Genomic DNA, 13,590 nt, shown 5'->3' on the forward strand with positions numbered 1-13,590 from the left:
TTTGCACTGTTCGCAATTGACCAATGTGATCTCTCTGCAGTTATGTGAGGAAGATATGAGAAGCCTTCTATTTGGAGACTATATGAACCCTGACTTGGAAGATAATGAGAGACTGTATGCAGAGGTGCCCTCCATCGAGAACTTCAACCATGTGGTTGAGCAGTGTCTGGAGGAGTACAACCAGACTCACAAAACACGCATGAACTTGGTGATATTCCGGTAAGGACACAAGGATGAGAAGCAGTGGCTGATAAAGTTTAAGTACATTTCCATTTTTAGAAAATAGTGCTTATTTAAGTTTTCCCTTTAATACCCAGTCACATTGTTGTGCTTGGCTTCTACCCCAGGAAAGATCTACTGTTGATGTGCAATCAATGTGCTCATAGCCATGGAAAAAAAATACATACACTATTCAGTCAAATTGTTTCGCCTGGAAGGTACTGTTAATAACAGATCAGGCTATTAACTGAAGTAAATTTCAACATTGTAATGAAAGGAGAAGTTGTCCTAAATGTAACTTCAGCCTAACAAATCATAATGAAAAGCATTTCATCAATAGCTTTCTTCAAGAAAAAGTTGTCTCTGTCCTCTGTAGTATTACTCTTCATTGTTATTTATACCTGGTAAAATAAGAACATTAGCTACCTGCCAGCTCCTTTTTCAGTGTGTTTTTCAAAATTTGGATGAAAAAGAAACATTAAGACACTTCTTAACACGTGCCTGTAATGTAACATGTATAGGAAACTGTTTCCGATGTGTCATGATATATTTGTTCCCTCCAGCTACGTGCTGGAGCATCTGTCCAGGATCAGCCGTGTCCTGAAGCAGCCGGGTGGGAACGCACTGTTAGTTGGGGTGGGTGGCAGTGGGCGCCAGTCTCTTACACGCCTGGCCACTGCGATGGCCAAGATGACCATCTTCCAGCCGGAGATCTCCAAGAGTTATGGCATGAACGAGTGGAGAGAGGACCTCAAGGTAGAGTCAGAGATATCAAGGAAGTATTTTTATATAGGGTGTATTTACTGCTTTAGAGTTTTTTTTCCAGTTCCTTTACTATTTTCATGTTATCTCTATAAAACATTTAGACATTTAATTTGGTGTTTGTTGGTGTGCTAAGAAATGCAGAATTAGTCTAGAAAGAAAGCATCATTTTGCACTATGAAAATCTGATCTGATTGCTGCTAATGTTGCCTTGACACTATGATACACACTTCATGTCACCCAAGAAAACAGCCATGAATCTAGGCACTGGTCACCTGGGTTGACTTCACAATCAGCTGAAAAGAGTACTGATAAAGTGCATGGCTTCTAAAGGCATTCTACCTGATGTGAAGCACCGGAGATTCGATTTGGGTGAATTGTGTAGAACTGTTGAAGAAAACCATTGAATATGCTATGGGTCTGTGTTGTAATTCTGCAGCACTAAGGCTTGGCTTACTGTTTTGTCTTATATGTGGGCAGCGTCTGTTGAAGAACACTGGGGTGAAAGGCCAAAAGATGGTGTTCCTGCTGACAGATGCCCAGATCAAACAGGAGGCCTTCTTAGAGGATGTTGACAGTGTGCTGAACACCGGCGAAGTGCCCAACCTCTTCGCAGTGGATGAGAAGCAGGAGATCATGGAGGTAAGGGCAATCCAATGATACAGTATCTGCAAACAACTGTAGTTAACTTCTCTAGATGGGCTACTCCCCAGGCAGACTTTACCAAGAAAACAAACACTTGAAAAATACTTTGAGCTCCTATCAGGTTGCAGGTTTCACCTTGGTTTTGAAGACACTTATTCTGTGTATCTTTAAAAACTAAAAACTTTCTAGTACTGTATATTAAGTACCTAATCTTTTTTCATATTAACCTTACATTTGGTAAGGTCTGTCTGATGTGGTGGCAACCAGTTTCTCTGAATGGAGGATCTCTATTTCATAGTTCTTGTTCCATCAACCCTCTCGCCCCAAAACCTTGAATGCTTAAACACACAGTGTAAGATGAAACTGTCGAAACATTACCAGATTGCAATCAATGTAATTTATTCAGATTTTTCCAGTCCCGCTGTTTGACTGATGGTAGGGTTCTCCAAGTCATAAATACCTACTGGTACTTTCTATTTGTATCTCATATGAACAACAGTATTATTTTATTGCATTCTGATTTATTCTGCAGTTTCATAAAAACCAGAGTTTACTGTCACAATGCAGTACTGAGGCTACCCCACTCTCTTGCAGGCAGTGCGTCCCTTGGCTCAGGCTCGAAACAAGTCTGTGGAGTTTAGCCCGCTGTCCCTGTTTGCTTTTTTTGTGAACCGTTGCAAGGAGAACTTGCACGTTGTAGTGGCATTCAGCCCCATCGGGGAAGCCTTTAGAAACAGACTGCGGCAGTTCCCCTCTCTCATCAACTGCTGCACTATCGACTGGTTCCAGGTGAGAAACAAACGAACAACTCCATAAAGGAATATCATACTTTTCACCTTTCTGTAGCACCAACCTGACTAACGTTTCACTTGTGAAAGCATCTCAATGTTTGTATATGGTTCCCTGTTTTTAAAGTAAAATCAGCCAATCAGTCAACAGTCTACCAGATATTGCAGCATTGCAGCATACAACATAAATGCCTGAAATTAAAAGTGGGAACTTCTTCTTCTTCCTCTCTTCTTTCTTTGCAACTTCTTGTTGAAAATGGGGTCATGAAAAGGATACAAGACTGAACCAGGCAATAAATTTAATTTCAGCCCAAATGTTCCAAAGCTTTTTAGTTCTGCATGCCTGGCTGTCTGGCTGTATGTAGCAGTGCCCCTATACAACTCTGTGCTCTGTGTTTCTGTGCCAGCCCTGGCCTGAGGAAGCCCTGGAGCGGGTGGCCAACAAGTTCCTAGAGACACTGGAGCTGAGTGACCATGAGCGCATGGAGGTCATGCCGATCTGCAAGAGCTTCCACACCTCCGCCATCCACTTGTCTGAGAAGTAGGCACTGCATATATACATGTTATCGTTTAATTGATGCGAGTGTTTCTTTGAAACTCTGTTTTACAAGTTAAAAGCTGTTATAATACAGCAGAATTTACCATCAGACAAAAATGCATCAGTACTGTCGATTGATTGGAAGCAATGAGCACCTGTCATTCCTTATTTATGTATTTTCATTCCCAGATGTCAAGCATTTGCTGAGGTTAGGGCTTTTGCATATTTAGGGTTATCTTTTATAGAGCCTTCATGCCCGGGTTAAGTTGCTAACAACAGAACCTCTACAACCATTACTGTTTTACAAATGACTGGACTGTTTTTCTCCAGGTCATTCATACATTGTCATTCTCAGTCACCAGACAGTGTACTGTAGCTCTTACAACATCCATTTATTTTCTAACTGCTTCTTCCAACTGAGGGTTACAGCCTATACATGCAAGCAACAGGTGCAAGACAGGGTACACCCTGAATGGGACACCAGTCCATTGCAGGGCAGACACACAGACTTAGGGCCAATTTTCCCAGATCTGTTTCCCAGGCCACTTGACCTACCAGTATGTTTTTGGACTGTGGAAAGAAACTGAAGCTCCTGTAGGAAGCCTATGCGAACAAAGGGAGGTCAGACAAACTCCACACAGATAGCATCCCAGGTCTGTAACTAAACCTGGAGCCCCAAGCGCCCTGAGGCAGCAACACTAATCACTGTGCCAACAAGCCACCCTTGCTTTAACAACAACAACAACCACAACAACAGCCACAACAACCACAGCCATACCAAACACAGCAACAACAACAGCCACAACTACAAGAACCACAACAACAACAACAACAACAACCACAACTACAACCACTTTCTGGATACTTCACTTAAAGCACTTTACAGGTAATGGGGACTCCCCTCCACCACCAATATGCAGCATCCATCTGGATGATGCAACGCAGCCATATTGCACCAATACACTCACCACACACCAGCATTTACTAGGTGGGGGAGAACAGATTGATAAAGCCAGTTCATAGAAGAGGATTATTAGGAGGCCATGCTTGGTAAAGGCCAATGTGAAATTTGGCCAGGACTCTGAGGTAACACCCATAATCTTTTCGAGAAACATCCTGGGATTTTTAATGACCTCAGAGAGTCGGGACTTTAGTTTTACGACTCATCTGAAGGACCTTTTTCAAAAAGCACCTTTTTTCAAAAGTCTTAAAATGTCTCAGCCTCAGACTCAGAATCAGTAGGCTACCATTCCACCTTTAATTATGCCATGTTATATAAGGAAAATCTGCTTACAATAAACTCTACACAGATTTCCTTACCTGCTGTTTTTGGATGTATCCCAGGAAACATAGCTTTTAATCCGGACAACGCAAAGTAGTTAAGCTGACTGGCTGCTGTATCAATATTCAGGTCTTGTCCTGAATTGCTCTCTAATATAAAAAAAAGGAAAATAGAAAAAAGATGCTTATCTGAAATCATCAAATTATTTAGTAGGTCAAAGCATACATGGTATGCGACCTTCTATGCTTGCATTAAAATCAACGTTTAGATAACGGGACATGAACAATGGCCTGAGATACTTTATGCCTGAAATTAAATACCAGGTTACCGGGGTTATCTTTACCAAATCTGTGTTTTTATTCAACAATCACGTTTTGTTAATCATCTGTGCACTGATTTTTATTTTTTGTATAACGTACCAGAGAGTGCAGTAAGAACATCTAACCATAATATCCCAATGGGAACTTGCCCACCCACCCCCACCCAGGATGGCTACCTGCCCCATACTCTCAAAATGACCATCATCAGTCTTCACTGATTTTGTAATGTGCCTGTCCTGGCCCATTCAGTAACAATCAGAAAAAACAGAAGACAGTATTGTAAGAGTATGTATTAATTCATTTCAGCTAATTCCTGAGAGTCTCGGCGCACGTTTTGTGTTTCCCCAGGTTCCTGCACAACCTGGGCCGCCACAACTATGTGACGCCCACCTCCTACCTTGAGCTCATTGCTGCATTCCGCCAGCTCCTCACACAGAAACGAGACACGGTGATGAAAGCCAAGAAGAGGTACACCAACGGTCTTGATAAACTGGCCTTCGCAGAGTCTCAGGTACAAGCCATGTAAAAAATGACAAGTGCACTTTGAGGACGTTCCTCGGTATTTCATTTTTATTTCATGAACACATTGAACTAAGAATTCATTCATAACAAATCAAGCTTTTGACCGAATAGGCCTATCTAATTACATAAACTTTCTAAACTGCTATCTTAACTTCTTAAAGAATGAAAAGGTACATTGTGCAGTACATTAGGGCATGTACAATCCATTTTCAAGAGATGTAGTGGTACAACAAATGAATAAGACAACGCAGATTGCAATGCAGATACTTATTTGAAGTCTATACTCCTCATGTAGCCCTACAGTGCCTCAGCTATTTTGCTACACAAAGTACTTTACTGACTGCGCTGATCTTCTTCCTTAAGGTGGGAGAGATGAAAAAAGAGCTTGTAGATCTGCAGCCTAAACTGGAGCTGGCTAAGATTGAGAACACAAACATGATGAAGGTAGGTAAAGCAAAAATTCCGGCACTCTGTTGCAGAAATGGGATCATTAAACCACCGGCCCTTTTGGATAGCATTTGAACCTCTGTGGCGCTTTTGTAGATCATAGAAAAGGAGTCTGCAGAGGTACAGGCCAAGAGCAAAGTGGTGCGTGTGGACGAGGAAGCTGCTACTTTAAAGGCCAATGAGGCCCAGGCTCTGAAGGACGAGTGTGAAAGTGACCTGGCAGAGGCCATCCCTGCACTGGAAGCAGCTCTGTCTGCACTGGACACTCTCAAGGTAACAGTTTACCAGGGCTCTGCAAATGTACTGATCACTGCAGCCTGCACATATCTTTTCTGATTACCGCTTTTCTACTGAAATCTATTAGCACCATGCAATATTATCTTGTTCAAACACAATAAATTATTTTTTGCTAATAGGCTTTTGTACTTTTCTGAGTGACACTGCAGTACACTGTATTTTCATTGCACTTTACTTTCCATGGTCTCAGAATATCCAGTACTGTATAATCCAGCTCAAATTTGTAGTATCTACTGTAGAAACTGCCAATACTTAATATTGCAGTACACAGTATTTACAGTACTGACAAGGATTGCCTTAGACATCTATAGATGTTCCTCTTTGTACATAATGCAAATGCTACAGTATATATATATATGCATTTGTACAAATTTGTACTTTACTGTATGTTGTATTTTTGGAGTTTTCATTATTCTACACAGTCTCTGTGTAAACAACAAACTGTAACATTTGTAAAGGTTGGTTTCCCAATACGTCATGTGTATCCTTTCCAGCCTTCTGACATTACCATTGTTAAATCCATGAAGAATCCCCCATCTGGAGTTAAGCTGGTGATGTCCGCTGTCTGTGTGATGAAGGAGATCAAGCCAGAGAAGATCAATGACCCTGATGGAACGGGGCAGAAGGTGAGTCTGGCTGTATTGCTGGGGACGCCCGGTTCCGTTCACTGAGTCCTTTAGTATCTACTGGGTCTTTTTGTCCATCCTCAGATAAATATTTTATTCAGGGATCCACTAAGCTGTTGCTTTAAATGACTTGTGAATTCCTAAACTTAAGTAATACAAAATGCAGTCAACTAATGTAATAATACTAATGTTTTAATAGTGTACATAAAGTATTATTTTAGAAATATTTGTTACTTTAGGGAAAATAATTGTGTGCCTACAAACTGTGTCACATCTCATTGGGGCTTCTGATTCGTTATTGTATCTCTGCTTTAATTTTTTTTTTTATTCAGTGGATCTCCTGTGATGGATTGTACAGACTTTTTAGTCACAGTCTTGTAGTTGTCTTTTTTTCTCCATTCTACAGTAGATGTCTGAAGACTATTGTGGTCATACAATAAATTGAAGCTTTAGGTTTGAAAAGATAGTTTGCAACGTAAAAAACAAACAGGAATGACTTTGGATTGTTTGAGAATTTTGCAAATGGAGTGTGAGTAAATATGAAAGGGGGGGGGATTTGAAATAGGTTCTCATTTTTTCATAAAAGTGAGTTAACAATAAAAGGTGCTTAAAATACGAGAACGGGGAGCAATCCTGGAAAACAATCTTTTTAGGATAAAAAAGTAAGGTGTTTTTTATACACTACTGAGGCCCGAACAAGGTCAGACAATAACAAATTTATTGTTCCTCTTTAATTTTTATTAGATTTTGGACTATTGGGGTCCAAGTAAGAAGCTTTTGGGAGACATGAATTTCCTGCGAGACTTAAAAGTGTATGACAAAGACAATATTCCAGTAAGTACGTTTTTTTTATTTCATACATAACAGAAAGGTGTGGAATTTATGCCTCTTTAGTCTCTTCCTCAAAGTCATTAATCTGATTTTTACCTCAGACTTGACCCTTGTGAGGTTCCTCTCTCTTGCATGTAAAACGGTTTTGCTTTTGTGTGCTAGGTGCCCGTGATGCAGAAGATTCGCAGTGAATACATCACCAACCCTGATTTTGACCCCAGCAAAGTGGCCAAAGCCTCATCTGCAGCCGAGGGCCTGTGCAAGTGGATCCTGGCCATGGAGGTCTATGACCGTGTTGCCAAGGTGAGCTCTTCCTGAAAGTATGGTGGCACTACCAGGAGTGGTTAAAGAGTAAATAATATGACCCATGATTGTTATTTTCTTCAACTTGAGTCACAAGATCTTTTATGATTGCATTGAACTTTCTTGAAATACCTGTCGTGGTGTTCATGGAAAAGCACAATATAGGATAAAAGGTAGTTTACAACTCCTGTATTTTCTGAGATCTTTATGAAATTAGAAGGGGAATTTTCTTCTCATTTGATGACCACAATAACCTTGCAAATGTTGGTTGAACCTCGCTCTGTCCCTTTGAATGGCTCACCTCACCCAAAAAAACAGAATACAATGCAGGGTGTTTAAGGGAAAAAAGGCTCTAACTCTTCAGTAAAATCAGAGAGAATGAAAATAAGCATTGTGAAGGTAGAGCTTTTGCATCATTTGTTTCTGATCTGGCTTTACAAGTGCACAACAGGACCTGTTACTGCCATTACCAGTGTTTCAGTGTTAATAGGTAAGTTATTGTGCCTTTGTTGCTTGTGGCATGAAGGTGGTAGCCCCAAAGAAGGCAAACCTGATGGAGGCCCAGAGGTCTCTGGCGGAGACCATGACCCTTCTGAACCAGAAGAGGGCAGAGCTGAAGGAGGTGGAGGACCGGCTGGCTGCCCTGCAGCAGACCTTTGCAGAGAAGACCCAGGAGAAAGCCCAGCTGGAGTTCCAGGTGGATCTATGTGCCAAGAAGCTGGAGAGAGCCGAGAAACTGATTGGAGGACTGGGTGGGGAAAAGACCAGGTCAGGATCAAGTTCTCATTTGAAAGAGAAGTTTTGTACCCAACTAGTCTGTAGTAATCTATCAGCTACCAACTAATCAGTTTTTGCTTTGTGGTGCCTATGGTGGGTACCACCTCCAAGAATAGAAAGAAGTAATGTGTGTCATTAAAAGTGTGAATATTATTATTAATTTTGCTGGAGGTGGAAAATAACACGCAAATAGGTTTAAGGGAATTAACTAAAAGTTTATACTCATTGTTTGTATTACATCTTGTTGACTATGTATTTCTGTACTTATATTTTACTAACTCCATCTCAGGATGTCTGGTCTCAAAAGATAATCTAGCCACATTGTATCTTTACGCATAGCTGGCATAGTTCTCGGGGAAATGACCAAGTGACCTCTCCTAGAACAAATGGTCTGTTCAGCAGAAGGGGCTGCTTATCACGCAAACCAGCAGTTAAGAAAATATATGTACTGGTCAGCTTTCTAGAATGACCATATATAGCCACAATGCAAGCAGAGAGTCATGTGGTAGTGTATTTTGTATCGTTTGTTTCACAGTATAAAGGAGCACTGTAAGCATTGTCTTTTGAGTCTTGCATACAAGAGCAAGACTCCCATATGCATATGAAATAAAAATGACTTTCAACACACAAACTCTTGGCTGATGCCCTTTGTTTGGCACAACAGTTTACTTCAGTATAAGCCTAATGCTGTTCATATTTTAAATCCACAGGTGGTCTAAAGCTGCTGAAAACCTTCAGAATACCTATGACAACCTGACAGGGGACGTGCTGATCTCTGCTGGGGTCATCGCCTACCTTGGTGCCTTCACTGCGGCCTTCCGTCTTGAGTGCACTAAGAACTGGACCAAAGTCTGCAAGGTCTTTGCATCTTACCCCATTGCATCACCCCAGTTTCTTAAAAGTTTTACTGACTGCTAACCAAATGACAAATTCCAACATCTCAGTGGAAATAACCTGGTCACGATTTTCAAGGTTTGATAATGGAAACCTTTACAAAACCAAGATTTAACATTAAAACAAAACTTTAAAAAACCAAGACTTTAATTTGGGTTTGTTGAATTTGATTTTATGCAACTTTGTGGGATGACAATTAAGTTAGACCAGTGGTTCTCAAACTTTTTGGACCAAGTACCACCCCTAATCCAACCAAAGCGTCCAAGTACCACCTACAAGTCATCTTCTCATAGGAACCCCAGAAATTCTCAATGACCAACATGAGCGTGCGTGCATACACTCACACATACATATAATAAATATTATAATAATAAACTTAATTTGACATAGCGCCTTTAAAGGTGGCTTCTCAAAGTGTTTTACAGAAAAAAAAAACATTTAACAACAACTAATAAAAAAGCACCATTTCAGTGGGAGGGGTGAGCCTGTTCAGTTGAGCAAAGCAGATGTGAATTAATTTTTCGAGCCTTGATACAATTCACAACAGAGTCTAACAGATATTAAATCGTCAGGCATTTTCTTGACGGCAAAGGTCTCGCGGTGGATGTTGTAATGCGTACATTAATTTGTGGAGGAAGCTCTCTAATTCGTGCAACTACACCGTTATGTCAGCTTGTCATTGCTCTAGCACCGTCTGTACGAGGCCATTCTCTTCGATAAATTCATCCAGAAGCTGAAATATGTGCTCTCCAGTAGTTCCTGTTGGTAGAGGTTTACAGAACAGAAAGTCTTCATGGGACATGCCCTCAAACTTGTATCTAACGTAAACGAGCAAATTGGCCAAATCGACTACAGACTCAGTGTACTTTTGATATAATCCTTCATTTCAATAATTTATGAATGACTGTGTCTTTCAGGGGGAGGGGGGCAGCAGGTCGAACTGTTTAGCAGCTTTTTCTCTACACATAATACGTGTCAGCTCTTTTGCCAACGGTAAATAAGGTTCTTCAGAAATAGTGTACTGTAGCTTACCTGCTTTAGCAATCCGCAAGCTTCCATTTTTCTGCGTTTCCGTTTTTATTTCCGTATTTATTTAAAGTTTTGATTTCATGTGCATGGGAGCGAAACAGAGACGCTCGGTGTATTTATCTCAAATTAGAACAGTTCTTAAATATTTTTCTGTTATCACGCTTTCGTGTGCTCACAAGATTACCTGCGTTCGTAGCACGTATTCCTATGCATTCCTGTGTTTACAACGTTAGCATTGTTCCAAAATCACGCACATTCTCCTTTCTCCCTATTTGCTGGCGATACAGTAGCTTTTTTTAAATACAATTGGTCATTTGCATCCGTAGCACGCATTCCTATAGAGTGGTATAAAATTACAGAGTATCTCTTGTGTCCACTGAACTATTAGCGCGCACTGTATCGTAGTACGTAGGCTGCGTATTCGACACGTATTAAAATACAAAATATGAAAACCCGTCCCGATTTTTCAGCGCACACGACACGGTTCCAGGGTCATTTGGCGTACCACTTGGCGGCACAACACGTACCACTGCCGGTACACGTACCACAGTTTGAGAACCACTGAGTTAGACCATTGGAATCTGACAAGTAAAATTATTTGCAATTGTCATTACCAAAAGCAGTTGGATGTTTTTGTTTCAATGTAAATTAGTGCTTAGTTACCTGGACGTTGCATATCTATCTGCACATTAAATGTATTTATAAGAAATGTATCATCTTTATTATGATAACGACATCTATGGTGGTGATGGTACAATGTTATATGCAATATGCAGAAATTGTGCTATAGTGTTAATATATTTTTTTGTTTCTTATCCAGACCAAAAATATCCCATCCTCTGATGACTTCTCTCTCAGTAAAACCTTGGGCGATCCCATTAAGATCAGAGCCTGGAACATTGCTGGGCTGCCCACTGACAGCTTCTCTATTGACAACGGGGTGATTGTGAGCAACTCCAGGCGATGGTGTGTAAGAATGGGCACCACCTTTACCTATAATATAGGGACTTCTAAGAGTATGTTATATGATTTTATCTGTAAAACAACATTAATAGTTACATTTTCTTTGCTATCACCCTTACAGAGTACTCTAGGTCAAAATATGCCATAGCTTTTTGTATTGTGGAAACTTTGAAGTGTAAGCCAAATTCAGATGCAAAACAGTCACAATTCTAAGATATTCGAATTACAATTGAGGCTAAGAAATCATAGGAGTCAACTGAATTTATTTTAAAGGAATAGCATTTTTACAAGTAGCTAAAGTTCTCTAAGCAAATTCACAGTAAATATAACAGTGAAGTTGGGTTACAAAGAGAGAAGCGAGAGATCACAGATTCACTACTACGAAAACAGTGTTACAACAGTAACCAGTATGGGACAGGAGAGAAAACCACATTTTATGTTTGATTTTATGTTTATGCAAGAAGAGGGAAGAGGTTTCTTTGCATTTACCGTCATGAAATTATGTTCTACTGGGCTAATGGACTAAATCCATTTACAGAAGATCCGGTTACATGATTCACCTTCTACTGCTCACCTACATGGATGGGGAAACATACTGTAGGTATTCTGAAAGCAGGAGAGAAGAACGGAGATGGGTGGTTGTTTTAAGACTTTCATTATCTTTCTTTTAGGCCTTTAATGATTGACCCTCAGGGCCAGGCCAACAAGTGGGTGAAGAATTCGGAGAAAGAGAACAACTTGAATGTGATCAAGCTGACTGACCAGGACTACATGAGAACCCTAGAGAACTGTATCCAGTTTGGTACTCCTCTGCTGCTGGAGAATGTTGGCGAAGAACTGGACCCTTCTCTGGAACCTCTGCTGCTCAAGCAGATCTTCAAACAAGGTGCTTATGGGACACTTGAAAACTACGTCAAAACCACAGAAATTACTTACTTAATATCTAGTTTCTCTTCTTCTCTCAATAGGTAGGACACTTTTAGATCTGGAGCATTAGATGATGCAGCTCTTACCTGTTATAATAAGAACCACTGTTCACATAACTACCATATTGAGAGTGAAATGTTCACTTAACACATGCTTCAAGGAAAACTGGAAAAGGGGAAATCTTAAATGATTAAATGTTATTGGCTCACTAGGTGGCGTGGATTGCATTAGACTGGGGGAAAGCATTATTGAGTACTCCAGAGATTTCCGGTTCTACATCACCACCAAGCTGAGAAACCCTCATTACCTGCCTGAGCTGGCCACCAAGGTGTCCCTGCTGAACTTCATGATCACACCCGAGGGGCTAGAAGACCAGTTGCTTGGCATAGTAGTTGCTAAAGAAAGGTGGGTGGCATTGCAGTAATGAAAACCATTATCCTTGGCTGTCCAGTTCTCGCTATCTGTCCATCTCTTACTAAGCATTAGCAGCAATGTTATTTTATTTTTCAGTAGGAATTGCAGAAACTGTCAAATGGAAATCTTAGGGTGTGTTAAGCACACAAGAGACACTGCTTAAAATGAGGAGAAAAAACAGCTGTGTTGAATTCATGACTTTTACAGTGTGCAGAATATAATGTTTCCCTATTTCATTACCACTTGTCAACTTCAAAGAGAATGTGAAAAGGAAAATGTAGAGTGAATGCTATTCTTTTCTCCTTAATTGAGTTACAGAACTGTTCAGGTCGTGAGTTGCCTTTGAAGATTGTTTTAATGTTTTTGTTGTTGAGCTTGTCACTTGTCACATGTTTTAACTTGTATTACAGGAAAGACTTCAGAAAAAGCAAATAGCTGCGCTTTCACCTTTACTTCACTGAATAACAAAATAAATTGTACTTTAATGTATGAAAAGAAGAACTTCCAAATGTACAAATATATGATGGAGAGGTGAGATAGGGGAGAGCTGCACTGGGTGTATTAATGACCTTGTGGGTGGTGTGCAGGCCCGAGCTGGAGGAAGAGAGAAATGCCTTGATCCTGCAGTCGGCCACCAACAAGAGGCAGCTGAAAGAGACCGAGGATAAAATCCTGGAGACGCTGCAGTCATCCGAAGGCAACATCCTGGAGGACGAGAGTGCCATCCAGATCCTTGACTCAGCCAAGATCATGTCCAATGAGATCAATAAGAAGCAGCAGGTAGGGCTGCAGGGATAATGTGAGGGTGGAGACTGTTTTTACAGGTGAGTCCTGTAGAATGAATATTCCAAATCCTGATCCTTAGTTTTCACATTTCACATTGCCTCTGGTTAATCAGTGTAATTTACTGTGTGAGTCATTAGCATAGACTGAAGTAGAAGAACAAATTAGAACCACATGATGCATTTGACCAGTCTTTTATTTATGTTTTATTCTGTCTTTCTAC

At 40.5% G+C, this 13,590-nt stretch overlaps 1 protein-coding gene across 1 annotated transcript in view; it reads left to right on the top strand.

Annotated features, from left to right (window-relative positions):
* dnah12 (dynein, axonemal, heavy chain 12) overlaps positions 1-13,590 on the top strand; it is a 54,900-nt gene that overhangs the window by 30,148 nt on the left and 11,162 nt on the right. Inside the window, exons 42-58 of the mRNA XM_088636606.1 lie at positions 41-219; positions 783-975; positions 1,462-1,623; positions 2,221-2,415; positions 2,822-2,955; positions 4,903-5,065; positions 5,440-5,520; positions 5,620-5,796; positions 6,315-6,446; positions 7,191-7,280; positions 7,440-7,580; positions 8,107-8,348; positions 9,068-9,215; positions 11,101-11,246; positions 11,915-12,129; positions 12,383-12,575; positions 13,172-13,364. Coding sequence (XP_088492732.1) covers positions 41-219; positions 783-975; positions 1,462-1,623; positions 2,221-2,415; positions 2,822-2,955; positions 4,903-5,065; positions 5,440-5,520; positions 5,620-5,796; positions 6,315-6,446; positions 7,191-7,280; positions 7,440-7,580; positions 8,107-8,348; positions 9,068-9,215; positions 11,101-11,246; positions 11,915-12,129; positions 12,383-12,575; positions 13,172-13,364 — 2,784 coding nt within the window. The remainder of the gene's footprint in view (positions 1-40; positions 220-782; positions 976-1,461; positions 1,624-2,220; positions 2,416-2,821; positions 2,956-4,902; positions 5,066-5,439; positions 5,521-5,619; positions 5,797-6,314; positions 6,447-7,190; positions 7,281-7,439; positions 7,581-8,106; positions 8,349-9,067; positions 9,216-11,100; positions 11,247-11,914; positions 12,130-12,382; positions 12,576-13,171; positions 13,365-13,590) is intronic.

Source organism: Lepisosteus platostomus, chromosome 6 (assembly GCF_059453375.1).
Source record: "Lepisosteus platostomus isolate fLepPlt1 chromosome 6, fLepPlt1.hap1, whole genome shotgun sequence".
In the NCBI taxonomy this organism is placed as follows: Eukaryota; Metazoa; Chordata; class Actinopteri; order Semionotiformes; family Lepisosteidae; genus Lepisosteus; species Lepisosteus platostomus.